Source organism: Lepidochelys olivacea (assembly GCF_965140295.1).
Source record: "Lepidochelys olivacea isolate rLepOli2 genome assembly, chromosome: 6".
Taxonomy (NCBI): Eukaryota; Metazoa; Chordata; order Testudines; family Cheloniidae; genus Lepidochelys; species Lepidochelys olivacea.
The window spans coordinates 114,285,640-114,310,650 of NC_140416.1; the positions used below are offsets into that span (position 1 = coordinate 114,285,640).

Here is a 25,011-nt window from a genome sequence, read left to right on the forward strand (position 1 = left end):
TACAAAAAAAGCTGTTTAGGATTTACTGTCAGAGAATGGTTTCACAGTAGCAGCCGTGTTAATCTGCATTCGCAAAAAGAAAAGGAGTACTTGTGGCACCTTAGAGACTAACAAATTTATTAGAGCATAAGCTTTCGTGAGCATCCGATGAAGTGAGCTGTAGCTCACGAAAGCTTATGCTCTAATAAATTTGTTAGTCTCTAAGGTTCCACAAGTACTCCTTTTCTTTCTTTCAGAGAATGGTCACAGCATGTTTTCTCTTTTACAACCTCCTCTTCTCACTCTCCTTGAAACTCCTGACCCATAATATTCAATCTGATTATATAAAAGACAGAAACTGAAGCATGAATTGACGATTGATGTTTTAATAGTATCACACTATTGTAATGTGCTGAACAGGTTTGGAGAATTCTTTTACATTCTTTAGTTTATAATTGTGCAATTTATGGAAAGTTTTATTAGGAAACTGAAAAGGTGCAATTAATTATATGCTTTTGAGAGACTGATGCCTTTTCGCCCAAAATTTCTCATTCTGGTTGTCATAAACACATATACTTACATTATTTAGTTTCCAGCATTCTTCCAGCTCTTCTGTTCTGCTGTTCTCTTCAACAGCAGTGGGAATATCAGAAAAGACCTGCTTCTCTCTCTTTATCATTGTATCTGCCTTATTCTGCGTCTTTATATCCTCAGCAAATGCATGTTTTGACTCAAGGGCATCACTGAGAATATTCTCACCCTCTTGCTTGACATTTTTAAGTTTGTCCTTCAAATTCCTGTGTTTACACTGAAGTGTTTCCATTTCATCCTTAGTAATCTTCTGTCCCGGTGAAGAGGTGTTTTGTTCAACAGATTCTGCTAAAGCCAAAATCTTCTTTAATGTGTCTTCACATTGACTAAGAGGTGCTTGTTCCTGTAAATGAGAGGAAAACATTTTTTATTGAAAAGTGTCTTGATTCAATTTACACAATGTTAAGATGACATTTGTAATAATAATTAATAGCAGTATACAGTGAATTACTAAAATCATTAACTTTTGTCATGAAGGGCAACGTATGCTGCAAGATTCATGAAATATTCATGTAAGCCTGCCTACTTGATGGCTGCAGAATGTCAAATACTTCAACTGTATTTTTAAAGGCAGCTGGATGCTTTTGTGATCAGGAATGACACTTACAACAATATAAATTAATGGAACAATCACATTTTATGCCTCAGGGCATATGCTGAACTTGGTAAGGGTTTAAGAAGGAAGTCTCCTTCCTCCCCACACCTCTATTATGTACTGCATTTCATAACCTGTTGGAGGGACAATGAGGGAGTTAACTTTCTTCTGAAGCAACAGGAATTCCCCAGTATTGGAGTCAGGGTGCCTGACTTGACAAACCAATGGTCTGAGCTGGTATGTCATCCTTCAATATCTTTCTACACTCAGTGACAACAAAGATATTCCTTTGAAGAGTATTTTCACAGAATCAAAAATACCAGGTTTTTAATAAAGATTTAATACTCAAACTGGCTCATGCAATTGTCTGGTCTGTCTCAACCCGTGCTACTCTATCCAGACAGGTTTCAGAGTACAGCCGTGTTAGTCTGTATTCACAAAAAGAAAAGGAGTACTTGTGGCACCTTAGAGACTAACAAATTATTCTATCCAGACAGTCTGCATTCAGAACACTGGCTAATTTAGACACAAAAGCCATATGTTTGAGAATCACTCTCTTCCTTGTGCCCCACTGACCAGAAGTTGAGTTTAAATGATCTAAGGCCCGAGTCTGCTTCCAGTGAAGCCAACAGCAAAAGTCCCTTGACTCCATTGGGAGCAGGGTCAGGAATGCAGTTACTTCAGAAAAGGTACATCACCCACACTTTACATTTTGGAGGGGGCGGTGTGGTTTAGTCAACTGGATTAATATAATTAACTCTCCTCCTTTATAAACGCAGTACTGTCTTGAAGCTCTACGATCCTGTGGCAGGGATCCATTAACAATAGTATCTAAAAACTGCATCATACCTGCAATTTCAACTGGTGTTTCTCAGCTGCTGGCTTTTCCACTGAGGTATCAGTACAATGACAAAGCTTCACAGATAGTCTCTTCAGCATGCTATTCAAGGCTACCAATGTATCCTGGAACACTTGGTGTTCTTGACCATGACCTTCCAGTGCCTGTGCAGAGTTCTAGAAGCCAATCAGTTTCTACTTTTAGTGCAGTGTTACCTCATACAAAACACAGCACATATGGATGGATGCTTACAGAAGGCTTTAAATAGCTCTGCTAGGGAATTAAAGTGTTTAGAAATTAAAAAGGTTGCCAGTTATTTGCATCTAAAACTAATGGCAACTGTACTTCACCATGATCAAACAAACAGGCAGATCCATCCCTTGGACAGTTGTATCCCTCCCATCACTGCGCTGTAAAAAACCACAGTCTTAAATGTAGTTGTACAAAAATCCCTATTTGTTATTCTCCTTCCCATAATCACTTGTCTATCTTTGTAAGCTCCTCTTACAAACGTAAGCTCCTCTGGTCAGGGGTTGTTCCTTCCTGAATGTCTGGAAAGTATCTAGCCTATTGTGGGCACCACCATAAAAAAACAATAAACAGGATGTCGGCAACATGGCCAGGGAGACCAAATTGCACAGCTGTGCTCCTCAGAGGATCCATCTTCTGTCCAAACATGAAGGATGTTTGGAGGGAGAACACCAGGGTAGGTGCAGGGGCAAAGCCAGCAGATCAACACCTACATGGAACCAACAGTTAACCCTCATCCTCCTGCCTGAGGGAAGAGGACACAACAGTGGTGAAGGCTACAGTAGCTCTGTAGGAACAGATTAGTAAAAAGCCTCCTTCTCCTCTTCTTTGCACTTTGTAACCATATGTTCTGATTTGTTGTTTGTCAGTATTTCACACTCACCTGCCCCCACTTTGTATAACCGTTTACTCCTGGGCAAAGCGCAAGGCAGTAGAGGATCAAAACCTTAAGTGACTCCCACTTCCACTCTGTGGCCTGGGGAAGGATTCTGTACCTACCAATTTGCAGAGGAACTCACCACTAACAACTATTTCGGTTTTTCCCAGTGGAGAAGATTTGGCTTTAATTATTTAACTACCAGAAACTAGTAAAGATGTTCACTTCAGTGTGTCCTCACCTTTTACCATAACATTCTGATCTGATAGCTTAATGAGATAACAAGCAAATAATGAGAACTATAAATAATTAGGTATACTAAAACTAATAATATGATAAGGAAATATGGCATGATTCCAACCTGCAACTGGCTGAGCAGACTTTCATGCAGATATTTTAGTTCTGTCCGTGATTCTTCCATGAAGCAGGAATCCTCAATGCAATCCCGTAGGTAATCTCCTTGGCTTTTTAATTCATTCAATAGGAACATTAAACCTTCTGCTTTCTGCAGGAGTTTTATATAATTTGTTAACTGAGTTTGTTTCTCCTGCAAACCAGCCTGAACATCAAAATCTAATTCCTGCTGCTGCTTCTTCAGTTCAGTTAGCACTAATCTCAAATCTTCTTTGCTCTGCATGTATCGTTTGTTTTGAAGCTGAATCTGTTCTTGGTGACTTGAAGAAGGGGAAAAAATATATTAATAGAATTCAAGAATTTTGTATTATTTCTTTAGAAATATTAAACTGCAGTCATTAAATCATTAGATCCAATTATAATCATGGGTTTATTCTTTGAGTTGTAAATTACCCATAAGTAGTAAGGCAGGAATTTTCAAAGGGGCAGAAGGGAGTATAGCATCCAAATTTCATTGCATTTCAATGGTGGTTGAGTGCCTAAATCCCTTAGGCTCCTTTTAAATCTCAGTCTATGAAAACATAGTTGTTAGAATCTGAGACCTGCAGATCACGCTGTATATTCTTTGCTTCTCATTCCAATACAAGTGTTATTTTTAACTAAGTTAAACCTACTGTCTTTATGAACCTTTTGTTGGAGGGTTCTTGAAAAATGTAATATTCTGTAGAAAACACACACATTACGTTTTCACGATCATGAAAATGATTTAAATACAGTACTGTGAAAAACAGGCAACTGTAATTACTCATACGAAAGACCAGCAGCACACTCAAATTTTCTCATACGTTCATACAGTCAGTGGGTAAGTAAATACATTTTGGAGAAGGAACTTATGTGCCAATAATTGAAAATATGACCTATTATGAACAGATCAAAATAAACAGATGTAGTTAAATCCAGAGTAACAGTATTAATTTAATGTAAAACAGTGGCTAGAACCCAGAAAAGAATTGTTCTTGAAATGTGCCCACTGCAACCTTTAAGCGAGTGGGTCTGTGTCCGGCTAGGTGGAAGGGCATTGCCCCTTTAAGGACCCTTTGCAACAGGGGGGAGAGAAAGAGGAAAGCTTACAGGGAAGGGCACAATGCACTTGGGGTGAGGTCAAGACCACTGCATTGCCCTTCCTGCTCACTGGAAGAGTGGAAGGGGTATTTACACCCCATAGAGCCACGGAGATGCCTTTACCAGGATTGGGCTGGAAGCGTCCCTTATAGGAGTTGAGTAAGGAGGGGTTGGGGGCTCCTCCATCTCATCGGGGTGAGGTGACACCCCTTCCTTTTCCTGACCTCCTTTAAGGGAGGTGGGTGGGAGGGTTGGGGCTCCTACGTCTGAATCAGCAGGGACATGATCCCTTCCTCCCTGCACTCTACAACTTGTTGCCTGGTACTCCAGATATTATAAGTGAATAAGGATGCAGCCTAATTAAACCACATCCATGGCCTTCTGTCTTCCAGCATGGACAAATACTGCATGTTTCAACTCATTTAATATGAACAAGAAGAATCTCTCACAGAGTTAGAACAAACTGGTTTCTAACAGGGTGACTTGCCCCATGGGCCAAAGAGCCTGGGACTAAACCAATTCTGATTCCAGGATGAGCCCCACCTTAGTGGAATCAGGTAATTCCCTATAAAGGGCAGCAGGTGGCTGTAGTGAAGGGGAGCTGCTCAGAGAGTACAGCGGCTGCTAGGGGTTCGCTGGCTTGAGCAAGGCCTGGGATTTGAGACTAAGGGTATGTCTATACTACCCACTGGATCGGCGGGCAGTGATAGATCCAGCGGGGGTCGATTTATCGTCTACACACAATAAATCAACCCCCAAGCGTTCTCCTGTTGACTCCTGTACTCCACCGCCGCGAGAGATGCAGGCACAGTCGACAGGGGAGCGGCACCAGTCGACTCACCGCAGTGAAGACACCATGGTAAGTAGGCGTAAGTACGTCAACTTCAGCTCCGTTATTCATGGAGCTGAAGCTGCGTAACTTAGATCCCCCCACCCACCATGTAGACCAGGCCAAAGATGTCAGGCAGAAAGGACTGCGAGTAGCCTACTAAGGCAGGAGACCCTGGGCAAGCAAGGAAAGAGTGCAAAAGCTCTCCAGGCAAGAAAGCCTGGGAGTAGGAAGAGAAATGATTGGTTGGGGGATATTAATTATAACGAATTGAGTTATTTTCTGTGAATAAACCCAGTCTCCAAGCTGAGGTATTTCTGACCTCAGAAAAATGTGTGGAGTCTGTCTAAGGAGCTATTTGAGGGAGAAATTATTAGCCATGCACTGCAGAGGCACTCATGGCCATGAAGAGGCCCTCACTAAGCAGTCACATCGCTACATGGTCTTTTAAAAACTCTGTGCTGTTAGTGACATACAGGTTTCTTTAAATCTTAAGATTGATTCTGACACAGTGTAAATGTGTGTAAGGCCAGATCATGACTGGCCCTGGATGGGTTGCAAAGGGTACATGGACGAGCTACCATCTCAGTGGGAGCAAAGAAGGCACTAGACTAGTGCTGCCAATAGCTATTCCAAAGCTGGGGTTGGATGAACTACTCCTCTCTGCATTGCCAACTCCATCCTGGGCTCCCAGAGGAATTCTGGCTGAGCTGGCCAAAACCTTTCTACTAGGGGTTTCTGCTCTTCCTCCTCATAGCCCATACTCATGGCCAGTAGCTTAAAGCCACTATATGTCCTATCATGAATACTGCAGAAATTAAAATATTTTTCTACTTGTCATTTTCTTGTCCTGCCAAAACAAAAAGCATAGAAGCTATATACTATACTATATACAAAGCAGGAAGAGGCATTGATAGCCATAGTATGTAAAGCTACAGTGCCGGTCTCTTTGTAAGCTCCATGGTACCTTAGATATTCGGTAACTAAATGAATAGTGCACTCCCATTGATTCTGGAGATCAGAAATGGTCTGCTGAACGGCAGGATCCTTCACTCCTTCTGTACTTGTTAAGGTTTCGCCCAGAGCTATGATGTTTTGCATTTTAACATCTCCCTTATCTTTGAGAAAAACTATTTCCTGCATAAAACAAAAGAGCAGAAGCAGAACATGTAACATACTTTATTCATTTGCTTGTAATTATTCTAACAAAGGGTATCACCTACAAAATGTTTTATTCTTTGTCTACTGCTGTTGAACAAAAACAATTATCACTTCTATGTCCTTCATAATTGATATTAATAATTGGATGGATAATCCAGTTTAAATGTTAGCATTCCAAAATGTACCTAAGATTTTTTAACACACACATTCCCTCATACTTCTATAGACCAGTGTTTTTTAACCAGGGGTATGCATATCCCTTGGGGTACACAGAAGTCATCCAGGGGGTACATCAACTCAGCTAGATATTTGTGTAGTTTTTCAACAGGCTACATAAAAAGCATAAGTGACGTCAGTACAGATTAAAATTTCATACTTCAATGACTTGTTGATGCTGTTCTATATACTGTACACTGAAATGTAAGCATGATATTTACGTTCCAATTGATTTATTTTATAATTGTATGGTAAAAATGAGAACGTAAGCAATTTTTCAGTAATAGTGTGTCATGACACTTTTGTATTTTTATGTCTGATTTTGTAAGCGAGTAGTTTTTAAGTGAGGTGTATCTTGGGGGTCCACAGGACAAATCATACTCCTGAAAGGGGTACAGTTGTCTGGAAAGGTTGAGAACCACTGCTATAGGAGAACAAAACACCAACATCATTCTGATAAAATAAAGCAAAAATTTGCTTCAAATACGATGAGTCAGAGCCCAACACCCATTGCAGCCCCTTTAAACTGTGTATAAAGGCCAAAGCACCATAAAGACCCATTTCTAGCTGGGGGAGGAGTCTCCCACCCTGGGCACTGCAGAAGACAAGGGTAAGGCTTACCCTGTGAGGCCCCTCTCACAAACCTCAGCATGGGGGTGGGGGTTGGATAGATGTGGTGTGTCAGAGGTGAGCCAACAGAACACAGCACTGCTAGTATTCCAGGCAGCACTGCAGCCTACAAGGGAGGCTATACTTTACACAGGCCCTCTGGACTGTCTAATTTATGCTGGGGATCTTTCCAGCTTCTCGAACAGTCAGGATTGGGAGAAAACAAAGCCACTGTATCCCTCCCTTCCCCCTGGGCTGAGAGTTCTGTGCTGCCCAACTGCGTTTAATTAACCACACAACAACATGCGTATTTGTACACTGTAATCATCAATGGCATATGGTGGGTCTAATGAGATTATTACACACCATACATTTCCCGTATATTACCCTCAGCTGGCAAAATCAGTAGTAAATGTGCTGCAGTACCTTTATTTGATGTATCCTTTCTTCCAGTGGCAACTTGCCTTCCCGTGAACTCAAGCCAATAACTGATTCTTTAAGTCTTTTTATCCAAGAAGACATGTTCTGCACAAGCGCTTCAAAATTCTGCCCTTCCACGGACCGTGCCTGAGTAATTCCTAGCGCTTCACTTACGTGTGTCTGTAGTTCCTGATACCGACTAATGAGATGACTGAATTTGGACACTGTTTCATCTCTTGTAAACCCAGACTCCCTCAAAGAATTTGCCAGCTGAGACAGGGAGTGAAAGGATTCTCTAAAAAAATACAACAAATGAATCACAGTGTATCTGCTACAACAAAGAGGAGTCAAGAAAGATACAAACTATCCCCACTCCCCAAGACAAGGCTACCTTTGCTTTATTAGCATTTGGTAAAAGTTTTCTAATTTTATCTTCTCATTTTTGGTCTCTGGCAATTTTTCTTCCTGAATGGTGAGCCATTCCTTCAAGCCACTGCTGTCTTCTTGAAGTCTAAAGAAAAACATAGACAAAAATGTATACCTTGGTAAGTAAGAAGTATTATATCTGTAATTACTAAAAAATATTGACAGTAACATTTCACTGTAACAGATATGAAATTATCTTGGCCGTGATTCAGCACATAACTAAGCATGTGAGTAGTCCCACTGATTACATCTGAACCACTGACAAGTTTTAAGCACATGCCCAAATACGTTGCTGAATCGGGGTCCTCATAATCTCTTTATTGTTAAGAAAACTGAAGGAGAAGTGAAACAAAACAGAAGAAAACATCAGCAGATTCCTCAGTAACACACAATTTATAATGAAAATCAGAGTTATTTATTCTTCATTATGGTTATTTAAGAATGATATCACTTTATATCATCTCTAAGTAAGCAGCTGGGAATTAATTTTAGCTCCTTACCTAATGAGTTGCTGCAGAGAAGCACGAAGTTTCTTTTCTTGTTTTTGACATTTGGAGGTTACGCTTTGTAATTCTGCTTCTTGATCTCTCACCCAGCTACTAAGCTGGTTAACACTTACTTCAGGCAAATAAGTCTTTACCTTACTCAAGAGAGATTTTACCTCTTGGATGTCACTCTCTTTGCCTTCAAAAGTTAGGAAACTCTTAATAAAAGCACAAACATGACAAATTAGAGATGCATTTAGCAAGTTTGCTGCTATATAGCACATATTTATAGTCTATATAAACTTCTGTTTGTGTTATCACTATAGGCTTCTTTTAAAAAATCATTAGTATCTTTTGCAAGGTATATTTACAGTGTGCTATTCATTTAAAACCCACCTCACCTAAGTGCAAAACTAAAAACTCCCTTGAAATATAAGGGGAAAGTGAAGAAGAAGAGAGGACAAAGATTTTCTTCTGTGATAAAGTACACAAAGCAGAAGCATGAACCAAGCATTCACAACTTTCATATTCAAATCTCTCATTAAGACTCACTTCTTCTATCAAGCCTTCAACTGTTGATAAACTATGACTGTCTGCTCTAGCCTGCAATTTCCATTATATCAGTCAGACAGAAGAAAGGGAAGAGAAGGCAGGAGTGAAAAGGTTGAGGACAAATAAGAATATTAACACTGATGGACTGGAAATCATGGAGAGGCTAAGTAACAAAGAATAAGTGTGTGATGGGCAATGCTTAAGGAGACCAGGTGATGGTCAGAGAGCGGGAACGCAGCAACAGAGAGATCAGAGAGAGACCAGTGTGTGGTGAAGATCTAGTCAAGTGAACGGCCCTTTTGGTGGGAGGGAGAGTTGAACCAAGGCTGCAGGTTGAAGGAAGACATGAAGGTAAGGAAACATGCAGCTAAGGAGTCAGATCGGTCATCAATGTGGAAGATGACATTATCGAGGATGTGTGTGGCTGATTCTGAGGAGAGGAAGAGAGGGAGCCAGAAATAAATCAGAGAGGAAAGGCTGATGGGAATGTGTATGCCTAGAGCTCCTAGGTGGCTATAGAAATATAGAAATTAATAATAATAAGGGTGACATACTGGCTCCACTGAAGTCCATGTAGTTAGTACCTTCTAGCATCTGAACTTTCCTAACTATAGGTTAGAACTTTATCTCAATGTACACTTCTTAACACAATTTTATTACCCCTTCCACTAACTGCCACACTGCTTTGTGTTTTTTAAAACAAACATTCTTCACACTCAAGAAAGCCTAAATTTACAAACTACAGTAGGTGAATCTACTCCAAAGTACAGAGTCCCTTGCTAACTTGGGAGGGTGCACCCTCCTTCCAAAGCCTTACATTTTAAAATATTCTAATATCTTACCATGAGCTTCTGCAATTTTTCTTCCAATGTCTGTTTTGTTTCTGAGGGGTCAAAACAATCCTTTAAAGATAGCTGAGCGCTGCCGAACCAATCATTAAAATCCTTACACTGATCTGTGGAAAGATAGAGTCTGACTTCTTTTTTTCTTATCCAGTAACAGAAAATCTCTACTCAACATGAAGATTCCAGTTAATCTCCTAATTAATAATTATATTTATCAATGCTGTCCCTAGATGCTGCCTCTCACTATGTGCAACATGACAGAAAATGCTGAAGTCCTTACTTCTTTCTTTTGGAACACAACCTTGTATGGACAGTGAACATGACATGCTGGAGGGCCCAGCTCAGAGGCCTGTTTGTGGCATTTTCTGAAAACGTTGCCTGGGATAATCTATCAACAAACATTCTGATTTACTATTACTACACTGGCTTCTATCACAAATAAATCCTACTCAGCAATTACTATTCCCAGTGACTGCAAGCTGATATTCTCTTTGGGTGAAATTCTCTGCGGGAGTAACTCCAGTAGGATTACACCAGTAGACTAAAGATACCCATCGTCCTGTGTTTGGCAACTAGAATATGTCACCTAGAACTGAAAATACACATTTATGAATAGGCCACATCAAGAAGCTAAGCACTGTTCACACATGCATTGCAGCAGCAAAGTTCTGCTAACCTTTCCTATTGCCAGATCTCAAACGCTGATCTGAAAGGATAGAATCTTGAAGGAGTTCCTCAGACACTAAGGAACACAAAGATCTGCCATGATTCACCACACAGGGCCCAATCTACAGCCTTTATTCTAACAGAACTTCCATTTAATCCAATAGGAATTTTGTGCAAGTAAAGGTTTCAGAGTAGCAGCTGTGTTAGTCCATATTCGCAAAAAGAAAAGGAGGACTTGTGACACCTTAGAGACTAACCAATTTATCTGAGCATAAGCTTTCGTGAGCTACAGCTCACTTCATCGGATGCATTCAGTGGAAAATACTGAATGCATCCGATGAAGTGAGCTGTAGCTCACGAAAGCTTATGCTCAAATAAATTGGTTAGTCTCTAAGGTGCCACAAGTCCTCCTTTTCTTTGTGCAAGTAAAGACTATGGGACAGAACCCAGAGCTCAGAAACAATATGGAGACTGAGGGTCAGATCCTGAGCTGGTGTAAGGAGACATGGTTACACTGCAACAAATGGAACTATTCCATCTTATGCCAGTTGAGGATCTAGCCCTCAGTTTTTACTTGCAAGTTACAACATTCAAGCACGTGCTCAGCACAGATATGTATGTCAGTCTTGAAAAGTGAAACCCATTTTTGCTTACAGTTCAAAAGACTGATAAAATGATCCTGGAAAATGTGTTTCTTTGTATTAAATAAATCAGTGATACACTGAAGCTGCTTCTTTAATTCAGCCACTTCTGGAGTCAGACAACCTGTCTTTTTTTGCAGTAATTTCACATGGTGTTTTTGTTGGAGAATTTTCTGATGTAGCTCCTAAATTAAAAAAACAAACAAATTAAAAAGAAAGAGATGTATTGATATATTAAAAGGCATCTAAGGTTAAGGAGAAGGTTTCAGCATACACTGTACAAAGCTGTTTTGCGACAAATTAAATTGTTTTAAGAAGGGGTCATTTCAAAATATGTCAAAATATATTAACATTATTTATGCAACAAGTGAACAGGGATAAATACTAAGCGATGAGCAGGTGTTATTAAACACACACAGACACACTTCTGCATCACACACAACAGATAGGTGGAGGTTAAAACAATGTAACAAACTGCAGGGCCATAAATAAATAGCATTTATCATGCACCTTTGTATCACCTGCATTATGCACACTAATCCATCTCACAGGGACTTAATCCAACATTTGAAACCTCTGAGCAGTCACAAGGTTGTCGGTTTTTTAAATAAATGTTCTTCTGACAAATACATTTTTACTTCTCTCCAAAACATGGAATTTGGTATCTCTAGACCCTGCAAGGCTAGATGCAGGAGGTCAGATCCTTAGCCCTGCTCTATCCCTTCTAGTGGCGCAAACGGGGTAGAAAGTTGGCTTAAATAGCCAAGTGGGGATTCCCATGCATAGAGGAATGCCCCCGTGGCACACAGTCAGCATAGCTGGCTCTGTAACACCAGCTCCTGGCAAACAATATAGCTCTACAATATAGCTCTACATTCTGATGTGACCCAGCCCAAAATATGCACTGGGAATTTAATACCTTTTGGGGTGGTGTGTGGTTACCAAGCCCAACACAAACTACTATTTCAAGTAGCTAAAAGGACTGATTAGCTAGCTATAGTAATGTTCAGAGAAAGTATTGTTTGTGGGGAACTTTGGGAAACATTGAGAGTCAAGCTAAAATCTTTACTTCATTGTTCCACCAGCTTCAGCCCTTTTAAAATACACGGCAGAAACACATATGAAAAGCTGCCCGTGAAATAAAAGGTTACCAAAATTACAGGAGATGCATAATTTGATATACAGTACCTCTAATTTCGTAAAGATCTCTAAAGTGTCAGAGGGAAATAAAGCTTTTAAAAGTGATTCTGTCATCCCAATCTGCGTCTTGGCTAGGTCAAGGTCCCCTTTTAGCTCTGCTGAATTGCCATTGAGTTCACTGGGTCTCATCTTATTCGGTAAGTGCTTTCGTATTAGCTCCATTTTGTTCTCAACAGATGACTTGATGACCTTAAAATTGGAAATGCACAAGCAGCATAAGAAGTTTTACTGGACTAGTTTCCTACAAAATGAGGCTCAAGAGAGTTTCTTCCTTTTTATACCTAACCTTTCTACATTAATTGCATTTTCCTCCATTCTAAACTACTGTATTTTCCTTTTTTAAATCTGATATTTTTTAAAAAAAAAAAACCTAATCCTACACTGAGAGTGTTGCTGCTGTTTTAAATGAGTAAAGTTTATCCTTCTGACTACATTAATACTCTCAGCTGAACATGGACACTAGTCTCCACTCCACTTCTGGGAACAACAAGGAGCCAGACCTCTCTGATCCATTCACCGACATTCTGCCCTGTCTCAGGCACCCTGTAGAACAGAGGCAGGCAAACTTTTTGGCCTGAGGGCCACATCCGGTTTCGGAAATTGTATGGAGGGCCGGTTAGTGGAGGCTCTGCCAGGCTGTGCCCCCGCCCCCAATCTACCCCCCCCTTGCTTCTCACCCCGACACCCCTCCTCCCCCCCTCGGGACTCCTGCCCCATCCAACCCCACCTGTTACCTGATGGCCCCCGCAGGACCCCTGCCCCATCCACCCCCACCCCCTGCTCCCTGTCTGCCCCCAGAACTCCTGCCCCTGACTGCCCCCCACTGCCCCATCCAACCCCACCTCCTTCCTGACTGCCTCCACAGGACCCCTGCCCCCATTCAACCCCTCCCCGTTCCCCACCCTCTGATCGCTCCGACCCCATCCACACCCCCGCCTCCGGACCACCACCCCAAACTTCCCTGCCCTCTCTCCAACTCCCCCGGCCCCCTGCCCCCTTGCCATGCAGCACACAGCACTGGCGGCTGGCGGTAGCGTAGTAAATTGCTCCCCGCAGCTGCTACCAGTAGCACATTCCTACGCAGAGCAGTTTAATACACTACACCAGCAGCATGGCGAGCTGAGGCTGCGGGGGAGAGGGAATAGCGGGGGAGGGGCTGGGGGCCAGGAGCTCAGGGGCTGGGCAGGAGGGTCCCGCGGGCCGGATGTGGCCCACGGGCCATAGTTTGCCCACCTCTGCTATAGAAGCATTGCCACCAGAGTGCCACATGGCTCCGCTCCAGGCTTTCAAAGACGCAGCAAGGAGGGGACGGAGACAGAAGGGAGCAGAACGAGTCCCCACCAGCTCACAAGGCAACAGGATCACTCCATGGCCTTCATAGCTGCTCTAGGCCCACAGAAATAGCCCCACAGGGTTGCTTACAATGGTCATGTCCTCACCCCAAAACACCATCCTTGAGTGCTAAGGCACACAAGAAGCTCAGTCTGAATTGCACAGGGGTTGTAAACCCCCTACATAAACTCGCCACACTGATTCTGCTCTTTTTTGGAAATATGTGCCCATATGGGGGAGAAGGCTTTGTCCTTAACCTAGGGAATTAATGCACCAATGCAAAAGCATTTATATTCACTTACTACAGAACCTACAAGAAAAAGAAAACAGTGAATACCATAGACATGTTAAAAGTACATTGTAAAGTATCTTGTTGCCTGTCTGGAGTTCCCCTTGGTGCAAAGTGGCGCTGCAATGTCCTCTACTTGGAGCAGTGGCTGAGGGCCTAGGTCCTACCCCCCTGGAAATCAATGGGCATCCATCCATTAGCTATAAAGGAAGTTGGATCAGACCCTAAATCAGGGGTAGGAAAACATTTTGGCCCAAGAGCCACATCTGGGTGGGGAAATTGTATGCAGGGCCATGAATGTAGGGCTGGGGCAGAGGGTTGGGGTGCGGGAGGGAGTGTGGGTGTGGGAGGGGTGCGGTGCGCAGGAAGGGGCTCAGGGCAAGGGGTTGGGGTGCAGGAGAGGCGCAGGAGGGGGCTCAGGGCAGCAGGCTGGGATGCAGGAGGGGTGTGGCAGGGAGCTCAGGGAAGGAGGTTGGGGTGCAAGGGGGTGTGGCAGGGGGCTCGGGGGCTCAGGGCAGGGGTGCAGGAGGGGTGCTGGGTGCAGGAGGCAGCTCAGGGCAGGGAGTTGGGGCGCAGCAGGGGACTGAAGGCAAGGGATCAGGGCGCTCAGGGAAGGGGATTGGAAGCAGGGTGCAGGAGGGGTTTGGGGTGCGGGCTCTGGCCCGGCGCCGCTTACCTCGAGCGGCTCCAGGATGGCAGCGGCGCACAGGGGAGCTAAGGCAGGCTCCCTGCCTGCCCTGGCCCCGCACCACTCCCAGAAGTTGCCAGCATGTCCGGCGGTGGCTCCTGGGGGTGGAGTGGTGCAGTGGCTCCGCCACGCGCTGCCCTTGCCTGTGGGTAACACCCCCAAAGCTCCCATTGGCCGCAGTTCCCCATTCCCAGCCAATGGGAGCTGCAGTGGGCGGTGCCTGCAAGCAAGGGCAGTGCACAGTGCCCTCTATCCCCGCCCCCGTCCCTCGGGGCTGCAGGGACATGATGCTGGATGCTTCCAGGAGTGGTGCGGGGCCAGGACAGGCAGGGAGCCTGCCTTTTAGCTCCACTGCACCATGGGGCTGGCAATCCCGCGGGCTGGACTGAAAGCCCTGATGGGCCGGATCTGGCCCACGAGCTGTAGTTTGCCCTCCCCTGCCCTAAATGCCACAGTTTGATCCCAGAACAGCAGAGGACAGACTGAGCCGTTAATATTTAAAAATACTGGTTTGGTTCAGACAATTTATTTGAAAAAAGGGGCAAATTAAATGTTGATCCTAATACGCAACAGAAATATCTCCCTTGCCCATGGTCTAGGCAAACCAAAAGTAATGATTGTGATGAACAGGGCACTAGCGGCTAGATTACAATTATCAATGCTATCATGTTAACCATATAAGTCACCCCTTACCTGGAACTCCAATGGAGGCTCACTGTTATGAAGAAGATGCTCTATCTCAGCCACTTTTCGGTCAAATTCCTCTAAGTTTTGCTCTTGAACCTGTAAAGAAGTCTAAAGGGTGGGGGGGGACACCAATATATCTGTAACTACATCATTTTCTGTCAAATTTAATTTCCATTTTCCTGCTAGAGTACAATGATGATGTTACTAATTTATTGAGCCTGTGTGCTCAATTCCCTTTCAGATTTCCATGGGAGTTGTGTGTGAAATGATTTCAGGACCAGTCCTATTTATGAGAAATACAATGTAGCAACTTAGAATTTTTTGTACCAGCAATAAGAAAATCTAGCCTTGGAGTTAAAAATAACAATCTAGTGCAAATGAAAAACCTAAATTATTATTTTATTTTTTCCATAGCACAGTCTTAATTTTGTACTTAATTCTTGATTGTCAAGTCAAAACATACTCTAAAATACTCTCTGAAGACACAGACTAAATCAAGAATTATTACAATCCTGATTATATTTTAAGGATAATACTTTAGGTTGATTTGTTGATATTTCATAATGCTATCTGCATCTATGTAGATTTCCAGGTATATAATGGCCCAATCCAACACCTACTGAAGTCTTGGGCATTAGATTAGACTATCAAAATGTGATTGTCCAAGTTAAAATACCCTGGGTGAGTTTAAACTTGTGAAACAGGTGCGATCAGAAACATTCTACATGTCACATTCATGAATCCATGTGCCTCGTTCACTCAGGGCAAAATATTTCTTTCTATTCTCCTTCTCTACCTACTTAGCAAGTGACTCATTTCCATCCACGCCCTCACTTCAGTTCGCACAAAGAGGAGTTTCCAGTTCGATGCCAACAACATAAAGAAAGTTGTGCAACTTCTTTCACATAATTTATATGGAAACCATCTTTTACATGGGCTGTAAAATATTTAATAATCTAGCTCCTGTCATGTTAAACTTTTTGGAAACATATACACTTAAAATGAGCTGTACTTAACTGCATTGCTACAATGGAGCAGCGATTAAAGATGATGGTTAATATTACATACTAAATATGTATGTACTAAATATGTATGTTAATATTACATACTAAATATGTATGTACTAAATAAGCGGAATGTCCGGGTTCCAGCAACGCAGACACAGGTAACTAACCGCTTTCATGTTCTCTCCACAGGTATCGTTGCGGAGAGTGGACCAGATGATATGTCTGGGGCGAGAAAGCAGAAGGAGACTCCGCTGGTTGGAAGGCATGAGATGCGCTGTCCTGAGGTTGGGGGTTCCACGACCACCACTCCCAAGAGGAGAAGGCGGGTGGTGGTGGTCGGGGACTCTCTCCTCCGGGGGACTGAGTCATCTATCTGCCGCCCTGACCGGGAAAACCGAGAAGTCTGCTGCTTGCCAGGGGCTAAGATTCGCGATGTGACGGAGAGACTGCCGAGACTCATCAAGCCCTCGGATCGCTACCCCTTCCTGCTTCTCCACGTGGGCACCAATGATACTGCCAAGAATGACCTTGAGCGGATCACTGCGGACTATGTGGCTCTAGGAAGAAGGATAAAGGAGTTGGAGGCGCAAGTGGTGTTCTCGTCCATCCTCCCCGTGGAAGGAAAAGGCCTAGGCAGGGAGCGTCGAATCGTGGAAGTCAAAGAATGGCTACGCAGGTGGTGTCGGAGAGAAGGCTTTGGTTTCTTTGACCATGGGATGGTGTTCCATGAAGGAGGAGTGCTGGGCAGAGACGGGATCCATCTTACGAAGAGAGGGAAGAGCATCTTTGCCAGCAGGCTGGCTAACCTAGTGAGGAGGGCTTTAAACTAGGTTCACCGGGGGAAGGAGACCAAAGCCCTGAGGTAAGTGGGAAAGCGGGATACCGGGAGGAAGCACAGGCAGGAATGTCTGTGAGGGGAGGGCTCCTGCCTCATACTGGGAATGAGGGGCGATCAACAGGTTATCTCAAGTGCTTATATACAAATGCACAAAGCCTTGGAAACAAGCAGGGAGAACTGGAGGTCCTGGTGATGTCAAGCAACTATGACGTGATCGGAATAACAGAGACTTGGTGGGATAACTCACATGACTGGAGTACTGTCATGGATGGTTATAAACTGTTCCGGAAGGACAGGCAGGGCAGAAAAGGTGGGGGAGTAGCACTGTATGTAAGGGAGCAGTATGACTGCTCAGAGCTCCGGTACGAAACTGCAGAAAAACCTGAGTGTCTCTGGATTAAGTTTAGAAGTGTGTGCAACAAGAGTGATGTAGTGGTGGGAGTCTGCTATAGACCACCGGACCAGGGGGATGAGGTGGATGAGGCTTTCTTCCAGCAGCTCACGGAAGCTACTAGATCGCATGCCCTGATTCTCATGGGTGACTTTAATTTTCCTGATATCTGCTGGGAGAGCAATACAGCGGTGCATAGACAATCCAGGAAGTTTTTGGAAAGCGTAGGGGACAATTTCCTGGCGCAAGTGCTAGAGGAGCCAACTAGGGGGGGCGCTTTTCTTGACCTGCTGCTCACAAACCGGGTAGAATTAGTGGGGGAAGCAAAAGTGGATGGGAATCTGGGAGGCAGTGACCATGAGTTGGTTGAGTTCAGGATCCTGACGCAGGGAAGAAAGGTAAGCAGCAGGATAAGGACCCTGGACTTCAGGAAAGCAGACTTCGACTCCCTCAGGGAACGGATGGCCAGGATCCCCTGGGGGACTAACTTGAAGGGGAAAGGAGTCCAGGAGAGCTGGCTGTATTTCAAGGAATCCCTGTTGAGGTTACAGGGACAAACCATCCCGATGAGTCGAAAGAATAGTAAATATGGCAGGCGACCAGCTTGGCTTAATGGTGAAATCCTAGCGGATCTTAAACATAAAAAAGAAGCTTACAAGAAGTGGAAGGTTGGACATATGACCAGGGAAGAGTATAAAAATATTGCTCGGGCATGTAGGAATGTTATCAGGAGGGCCAAATCGCACCTGGAGCTGCAGCTAGCCAGAGATGTCAAGAGTAACAAGAAGGGTTTCTTCAGGTATGTTGGCAACAAGAAGAAAGCCAAGGAATGTGTGGGCCCCTTACTGAATGAGGGAGGCAACCTAGTGACAGAGGATGTGGAAAAAGCTAATGTACTCAATGCTTTTTTTGCCTCTGTTTTCACTAACAAGGTCAGCTCTCAGACTGCTGCGCTGGGCATCACAAAATGCGGAAGAGATGGCCAGCCCTCTGTGGAGATAGAGGTGGTTAGGGACTATTTAGAAAAGCTGGACGTGCACAAGTCCATGGGGCCGGACGAGTTGCATCCGAGAGTGCTGAAGGAATTGGCGGCTGTGATTGCAGAGCCACTGGCCATTATCTTTGAAAACTCGTGGCGAACCGGGGAAGTCCCGGATGACTGGAAAAAGGCTAATGTAGTGCCAATCTTTAAAAAAGGGAAGAAGGAAGATCCTGGGAACTACAGGCCAGTCAGCCTCACCTCAGTCCCTGGAAAAATCATGGAGCAGGTCCTCAAAGAATCAATCCTGAAGCACTTGCATGAGAGGAAAGTGATCAGGAACAGCCAGCATGGATTCACCAAGGGAAGGTCATGCCTGACTAATCTAATCGCCTTTTATGATGAGATTACTGGTTCTGTGGATGAAGGGAAAGCAGTGGATGTATTGTTTCTTGACTTTAGCAAAGCTTTTGACACGGTCTCCCATAGTATTCTTGTCAGCAAGTTAAGGAAGTATGGGCTGGATGAATGCACTATAAGGTGGGTAGAAAGCTGGCTAGATTGTCGGGCTCAACGGGTAGTGATCAATGGCTCCATGTCTAGTTGGCAGCCGGTATCAAGTGGAGTGCCCCAAGGGTCGGTCCTGGGGCCGGTTTTATTCAATATCTTCATAAATGATCTGGAGGATGGTGTGGATTGCACTCTCAGCAAATTTGCGGATGATACTAAACTGGGAGGAGTGGTAGATACGCTGGAGGGGAGGGATAGGATACAGAAGGACCTAGACCAATTGGAAGATTGGGCCAAAAGGAATCTGATGAGGTTCAATAAGGATAAGTGCAGGGTCCTGCACTTAGGACGGAAGAACCCAATGCACAGCTACAGACTAGGGACCGAATGGCTAGGCAGCAGTTCTGCGGAAAAGGACCTAGGGGTGACAGTGGACAAGAAGCTGGATATGAGTCAGCAGTGTGCCCTTGTTGCCAAGAAGGCCAATGGCATTTTGGGATGTATAAGTAGGGGCATAGCGAGCAGATCGAGGGACGTGATCGTTCCCCTCTATTCGACATTGGTGAGGCCTCATCTGGAGTACTGTGTCCAGTTTTGGGCCCCACACTTCAAGAAGGATGTGGATAAATTGGAGAGAGTCCAGCGAAGGGCAACAAAAATGATTAGGGGACTGGAACACATGACTTATGAGGAGAGGCTGAGGGAGCTGGGATTGTTTAGCCTGCAGAAGAGAAGAATGAGGGGGGATTTGATAGCTGCTTTCAACTACCTGAAAGGGGGTTCCAAAGAGGATGGCTCTAGACTGTTCTCAATGGTAGCAGATGACAGAACGAGGAGTAATGGTCTCAAGTTGCAGTGGGGGAGGTTTAGATTGGATATTAGGAAAAACTTTTTCACTAAGAGGGTGGTGAAACACTGGAATGCGTTACCTAGGGAGGTGGTAGAATCTCCTTCCTTAGAGGTTTTTAAGGTCAGGCTTGACAAAGCCCTGGCTGGGATTATTTAACTGGGAATTGGTCCTGCTTTGAGCAGGGGGTTGGACTAGATGACCTTCTGGGGTCCCTTCCAACCCTGATATTCTATGATTCTATGATTCTATGTGGCAACAATTTTATTGCACAAACATTCACATAGAGATATTTCATGGCAAAGGAAAAAATGCATAAATGGCCGAGATTTCCTGGGAACTTATAGAAATCTTACACTTAATGTAACTATGCTGGATCAGTTTTCCTTCCTTGCCTGATCTCTTTTGCACTGCTGAAGCGATGCATGGGTGATGGAATCTGATTTTATTTCCCCTGCTGAAGGTTTTTCCTCACATAAGGGAATCCACATCTGGTGTGAACGCCACATAGTTCCTACACCAACCACCCCCAACCCTAGTAAAGGAGGCATGCCAGGGGTGTGGCCATGGTATACTGTGCTTCAACAATTTCTGTGTGACAAAATGGCTCTTAGGGGACAGATACCAGCTGGTGTACTTTAGAGCAGCTCTGAGGTATTCCAAACTATTCCAAGATAAACAATAAAAATATGAAAATAGCAGTATATAGTGTGACGTTTCACTCCATATTCTTTATGAAAATATGCTTATGATATGAATATAATGGATATATACTTTAAGCAAGATCAACAAGGAATGTGGTGGCACCTTAAAGACAAACAGATTTATTTGGGCATAAGCTTTTGTGGGTAAAAAACCTACTTGCATCTGAAAAAGTGGGGTTTTTACCCACGAAAGCTTATGCCCAAATAAATCTGTTCGTCTTTAAGGTGCCACCACATTCCTTGTTGTTTTTGTGGATACAGACTAACACGGCTATCCCCTGATACTTTATGCAAGATGGATCTCGTAAGGTATTATTGAAGAGGTTATGATTTACTGAATGTGATTATCCGATCTGTATGCCTGCATCTTTTCTGTATCTGAAGTTAGGAATATTGACTATGTATCTGTATTTCGACTATGCTACTTTGGGGGACGCCCACTGCTAACACTTCAGGTACAGCAATGGAAAAGCCAGACATGGCTCATGGCCCATCAGCGAGGACAATGGACTGTGAAAAGCTTGGCCTTCCTGTGGACGCTCCATACTGCCACTGATTCATGCATGGTGTGATACTACAGAATTAGGTGGTCTTGTCACCAAATACTAAACCTTACCTGGGACTTCTTGTAACTTTCCACTGGAAGGGAAGGTGGGGGGGGATCAAGTCTGGGAAACAAAGGATTCCTGCCTTATGTAAATCCTATTTAACAGTGGTGAGGAAGGCAAATGGGGCTCCTCCTCTCCATGGCTGTCTGCCCAAAAAGAAAGACTGCAAAAGGCACCTGAAGGGAAGGCAGGTGGGGACTCCAGACTAAGACAGAGGTCCAGTCTGAAAAGGAATATACCTGGAACTCTGAATCACAGAAACTTTGCAACCTGCCTGCAACAGTATCTAGGGTGAGAAACATTATTTGTAACCAATTTCTTTAGTGAAACTAGCTTAGTTTGCGTGTTTGATTTCATTTAGTCAATAATCTGCTTTGTTCCATTTGTTACCCGTTTTACCACTTAAAATCTACCTTTTATAGTTAATAAAATTTGTTTTGTTTATTACTAAACCGTTTCTGTAATTTCTAACTGGCGGGGGGGAGGTTGTGCATACCTTCCTCCACATTGAGGGAGGAGGCAGATTTCATAATATATCTTTGGGTCTGCACTCCAAGGGAGGTGGACACCTGAGTGCTAGAGCAAGTCCCTTAAGCTGAGCCTTCCCAGAACTGATCTCCGTGTCTGTTTCGTTCTACAGTTGGGGGTAGCGCAGCCTGTGTGTTTGTTGGAGCAGGCTTGATAGCCTGACTCAGCAAGACAGGTAAAAAAGGGTGCCCAAACTGGCATAACAGGCAGGCTCAGTGGTTTCTCAGCACATCAGGTTGCATCTCAAGGGGTCCAACCCGTCACACATAGATTTAAACACGGCCATATACAGATATACACATATATATGTACACACACACTCACACTTTTATCCCTGTTTCTCTGACAGGTTCTATGTTTGGAGCACATTGTGGGTGCTATTATACTATACATACTCATGCACTCAGTGCTTGTCTACACAAACTTTTAGTTCTTGGCAAGCTGGGGTGTCTATCTACCCTGCACTAACCTGCTGCAAACTAACTGTCTCCGTGAACCCTGCTGACTTCCATTATTTGATCTAGTCACATTTCAAAGAGGACTAAATCAAAGTGCATTAACGAACCATTCAGTTTCCAGGATCTGCATCCTAGTGAGGTACACAATTAATTCAGTGAAATTGCTCCAAAATTGCAGAGAAAATTACAAATTTCAAGATTTTCTCTGTGTATCACTGATATTTATAACCAATATATACCTTTATATCCTACAAATCCTTAACATGTTGGAATGAGTTTGTTGTATTTAATTGACTAATATTATCTCAGTCAGTTTACCTTCAATTGTGTCACCTCCTCTTCAGTCAGCTGATGTTCTTCTATGCTCCTAAGTTGTGTATTTGCCCATGTGTCAGTCTTGCTGAATAAATTAAGAAGTTTGTCCCACAAAGCCAGAGCTCTTCCCAAATTATCACAATAGTTTTCAGTTTTTTCATTGATCTACCACAAAATTTATAATAAAAAACAAATTTTAGAAAACAAAGTAACATTCTTAGCAGAAAGGCAATATGATAAAGACTAGATGAGATGGAACCACACAAACAAGGGCAGTAGGTGAAAAAAAATCTCATGTGTCTTCACTGTGCACTGGTCACAGAGAAGATATTTCAATCTCTTACTAAATATGGCTTTCAGCAATACCATATCAAACACAATGGCTTGTCTCCAGTTTAAAAACAGGTTGAGCAGCATGACTTGCTAATCACATTTTATCTACTCTCAGTAAATACCATTTTATCTCAGCATCAATGCACTACTTAAACTGACACTTTTGAACACTTCAATTTCTTACCAATTGCACAGGCACCGTCATTTTCCATACTGTTTCCAAAGTCTAAACCACCATAAGTTGCCATAAAAGTTTAAAAATCCAACCAGTGAAAGCAAATATTGCCTTTTTGTATGCCCCAGAATTGCCCATTGTTGGAGTGTGCCCATGACATATATAGGCTTATATATCACAAACACTGAGGTTGAAGACATAGTCTAAGCTTTGCTTTGATAGACACTCGACTTTATCTCTTAAGAGTCTTTGACATTCTACATTTAATTTAGTCTATATATTATGCAGAAGTCAGAATCAATTAATATAATGCTTATCAGATAAGACCACTCTGATAATTTACTTTTTACATACATCCAGCCATCTGTCCACAATAATGTCAGCCTCATTCTGAAAGGGGGGCTCCTCGAAGCTTCTCATTTTATTGAGCTGGAAGTGGAGGTTTTTGCAGATCTGATTTATTTTGTCTACATCTTCAGAGCGATTGTCAAATTCTTCTTTAACTGCTTCAATCTGTGAAAAAGAAAGAATGTATATTTGAAAGCATGAGTCCTGCATTTGGTCAATACCCTTGTTTATCCATCAAATCATTCTTTTGTTGTTGTCATGCTGTTCTTTTCAATTTAGAAACACAGCAGCACGACCCAAATAATCCATTTTATATAATACAGTGAGAATAAGAATCCATCCTTTGTCATTATATCCTAGTATCTGTACTACTGATCTGAACATTCCACCTGTCACTCTAACTACATCATGATACAGACTGTACATTGCTAAATGAGGAATATGAATACTGGTTTACAAATAAGTTTCTGGCTTATGAAACCCAAACAATTTGCCTCAAACAAATTAATATCCACAGATATCAAAGCTGAATTACATCCATATACTGTTTCTGATGCAGAATGAAACAATAGCTGTGTAACAATAATCTGATTCACACCAAGCTCTGAGAGAGATTATTTGTGATTCTGATTCTTAATTTTATCACTGCTTGTTCCTAAAAATAGAAATTCCCATTGGTTTAAACAGCATACTGCCATTCATTTAACTTTTTATTTAATCCTAAAACAGTTTCTTGGTGTTCGAATATAATATCAATGCATATTTATAAACAATATTTAAAAATGAAGGAAATGAAATACTGACCTCTAGCGTTTGGCAATTTGACATTAATGGATCTATCTTTTCTCCAGACAATGTTCTCTTGGGGTATGTCTACACTGCAATGTAAGCCCATGGTTTGAACTCAAGCTCAAACCTAACCCCCCTTCCATTTACACACAAATTGCACTAACCCAAGGCTTGGACCCAGGACCCCATGGGTTGGAGGTTCCAAGCCTGAGTCAAGCTAGGTCCCAGAGTTCAAGCCCTATTGCTCTGCTGTGTAGGTGCAGCCCCACTGGACTCGTGCTCCGGGAGTCTGCCAAAAGAATCCCATAGGCTAATTTTCTTTGTCCTCTGGACAGTCTAATCTGGGGTACATTCCAGTTTTCCCACACTGCACCACAAACAAAGAGCTAGAGTGGCCAAATCTGGGCGGGTGCTAGGAAGTCTGCAATATGGGTGTTTGGACTTGAGCCCACATAATGCTGTATACAAATGAGAGCCTCAGGGTTCAACAATTCCTAACCTGAGGTTACAGTGAGTATAGACACTCAAGCCCTAGGTTAACAAACTCAAGGTCCAATAACTCGAGTTCTACTAACCCTGGGTTTACATTGCAGTGTAGACATATTATAGACACAGCCAGGCACTGAGAAAGAGGTTGGGGGGGAAGGTCTTGCAGTCCAGAATGAGAACAGACCTTCTGTCCTACTATTTGATGGGAGAGTAACTGTAGCAGCACACCGGACTTGAGTGCATACCCATGTCCTGGTGCC

At 43.2% G+C, this 25,011-nt stretch overlaps 1 protein-coding gene across 1 annotated transcript in view; it reads right to left on the reverse strand.

Moving 5' to 3' along the window:
- SYNE2 (spectrin repeat containing nuclear envelope protein 2) overlaps positions 1–25,011 on the reverse strand; it is a 272,335-nt gene that overhangs the window by 157,391 nt on the left and 89,933 nt on the right. The window contains exons 33-45 of the mRNA XM_084632047.1: positions 23,480–23,638; positions 22,621–22,782; positions 15,439–15,540; positions 12,425–12,625; positions 11,250–11,421; positions 9,927–10,039; positions 8,548–8,750; positions 8,013–8,132; positions 7,628–7,916; positions 6,183–6,352; positions 3,272–3,584; positions 2,015–2,179; positions 560–913 (exon numbers count right to left, since the gene is read on the reverse strand). Of these exons, the coding sequence (XP_084488173.1) occupies positions 560–913; positions 2,015–2,179; positions 3,272–3,584; positions 6,183–6,352; positions 7,628–7,916; positions 8,013–8,132; positions 8,548–8,750; positions 9,927–10,039; positions 11,250–11,421; positions 12,425–12,625; positions 15,439–15,540; positions 22,621–22,782; positions 23,480–23,638 (2,523 nt within the window). The remainder of the gene's footprint in view (positions 1–559; positions 914–2,014; positions 2,180–3,271; positions 3,585–6,182; positions 6,353–7,627; positions 7,917–8,012; positions 8,133–8,547; positions 8,751–9,926; positions 10,040–11,249; positions 11,422–12,424; positions 12,626–15,438; positions 15,541–22,620; positions 22,783–23,479; positions 23,639–25,011) is intronic.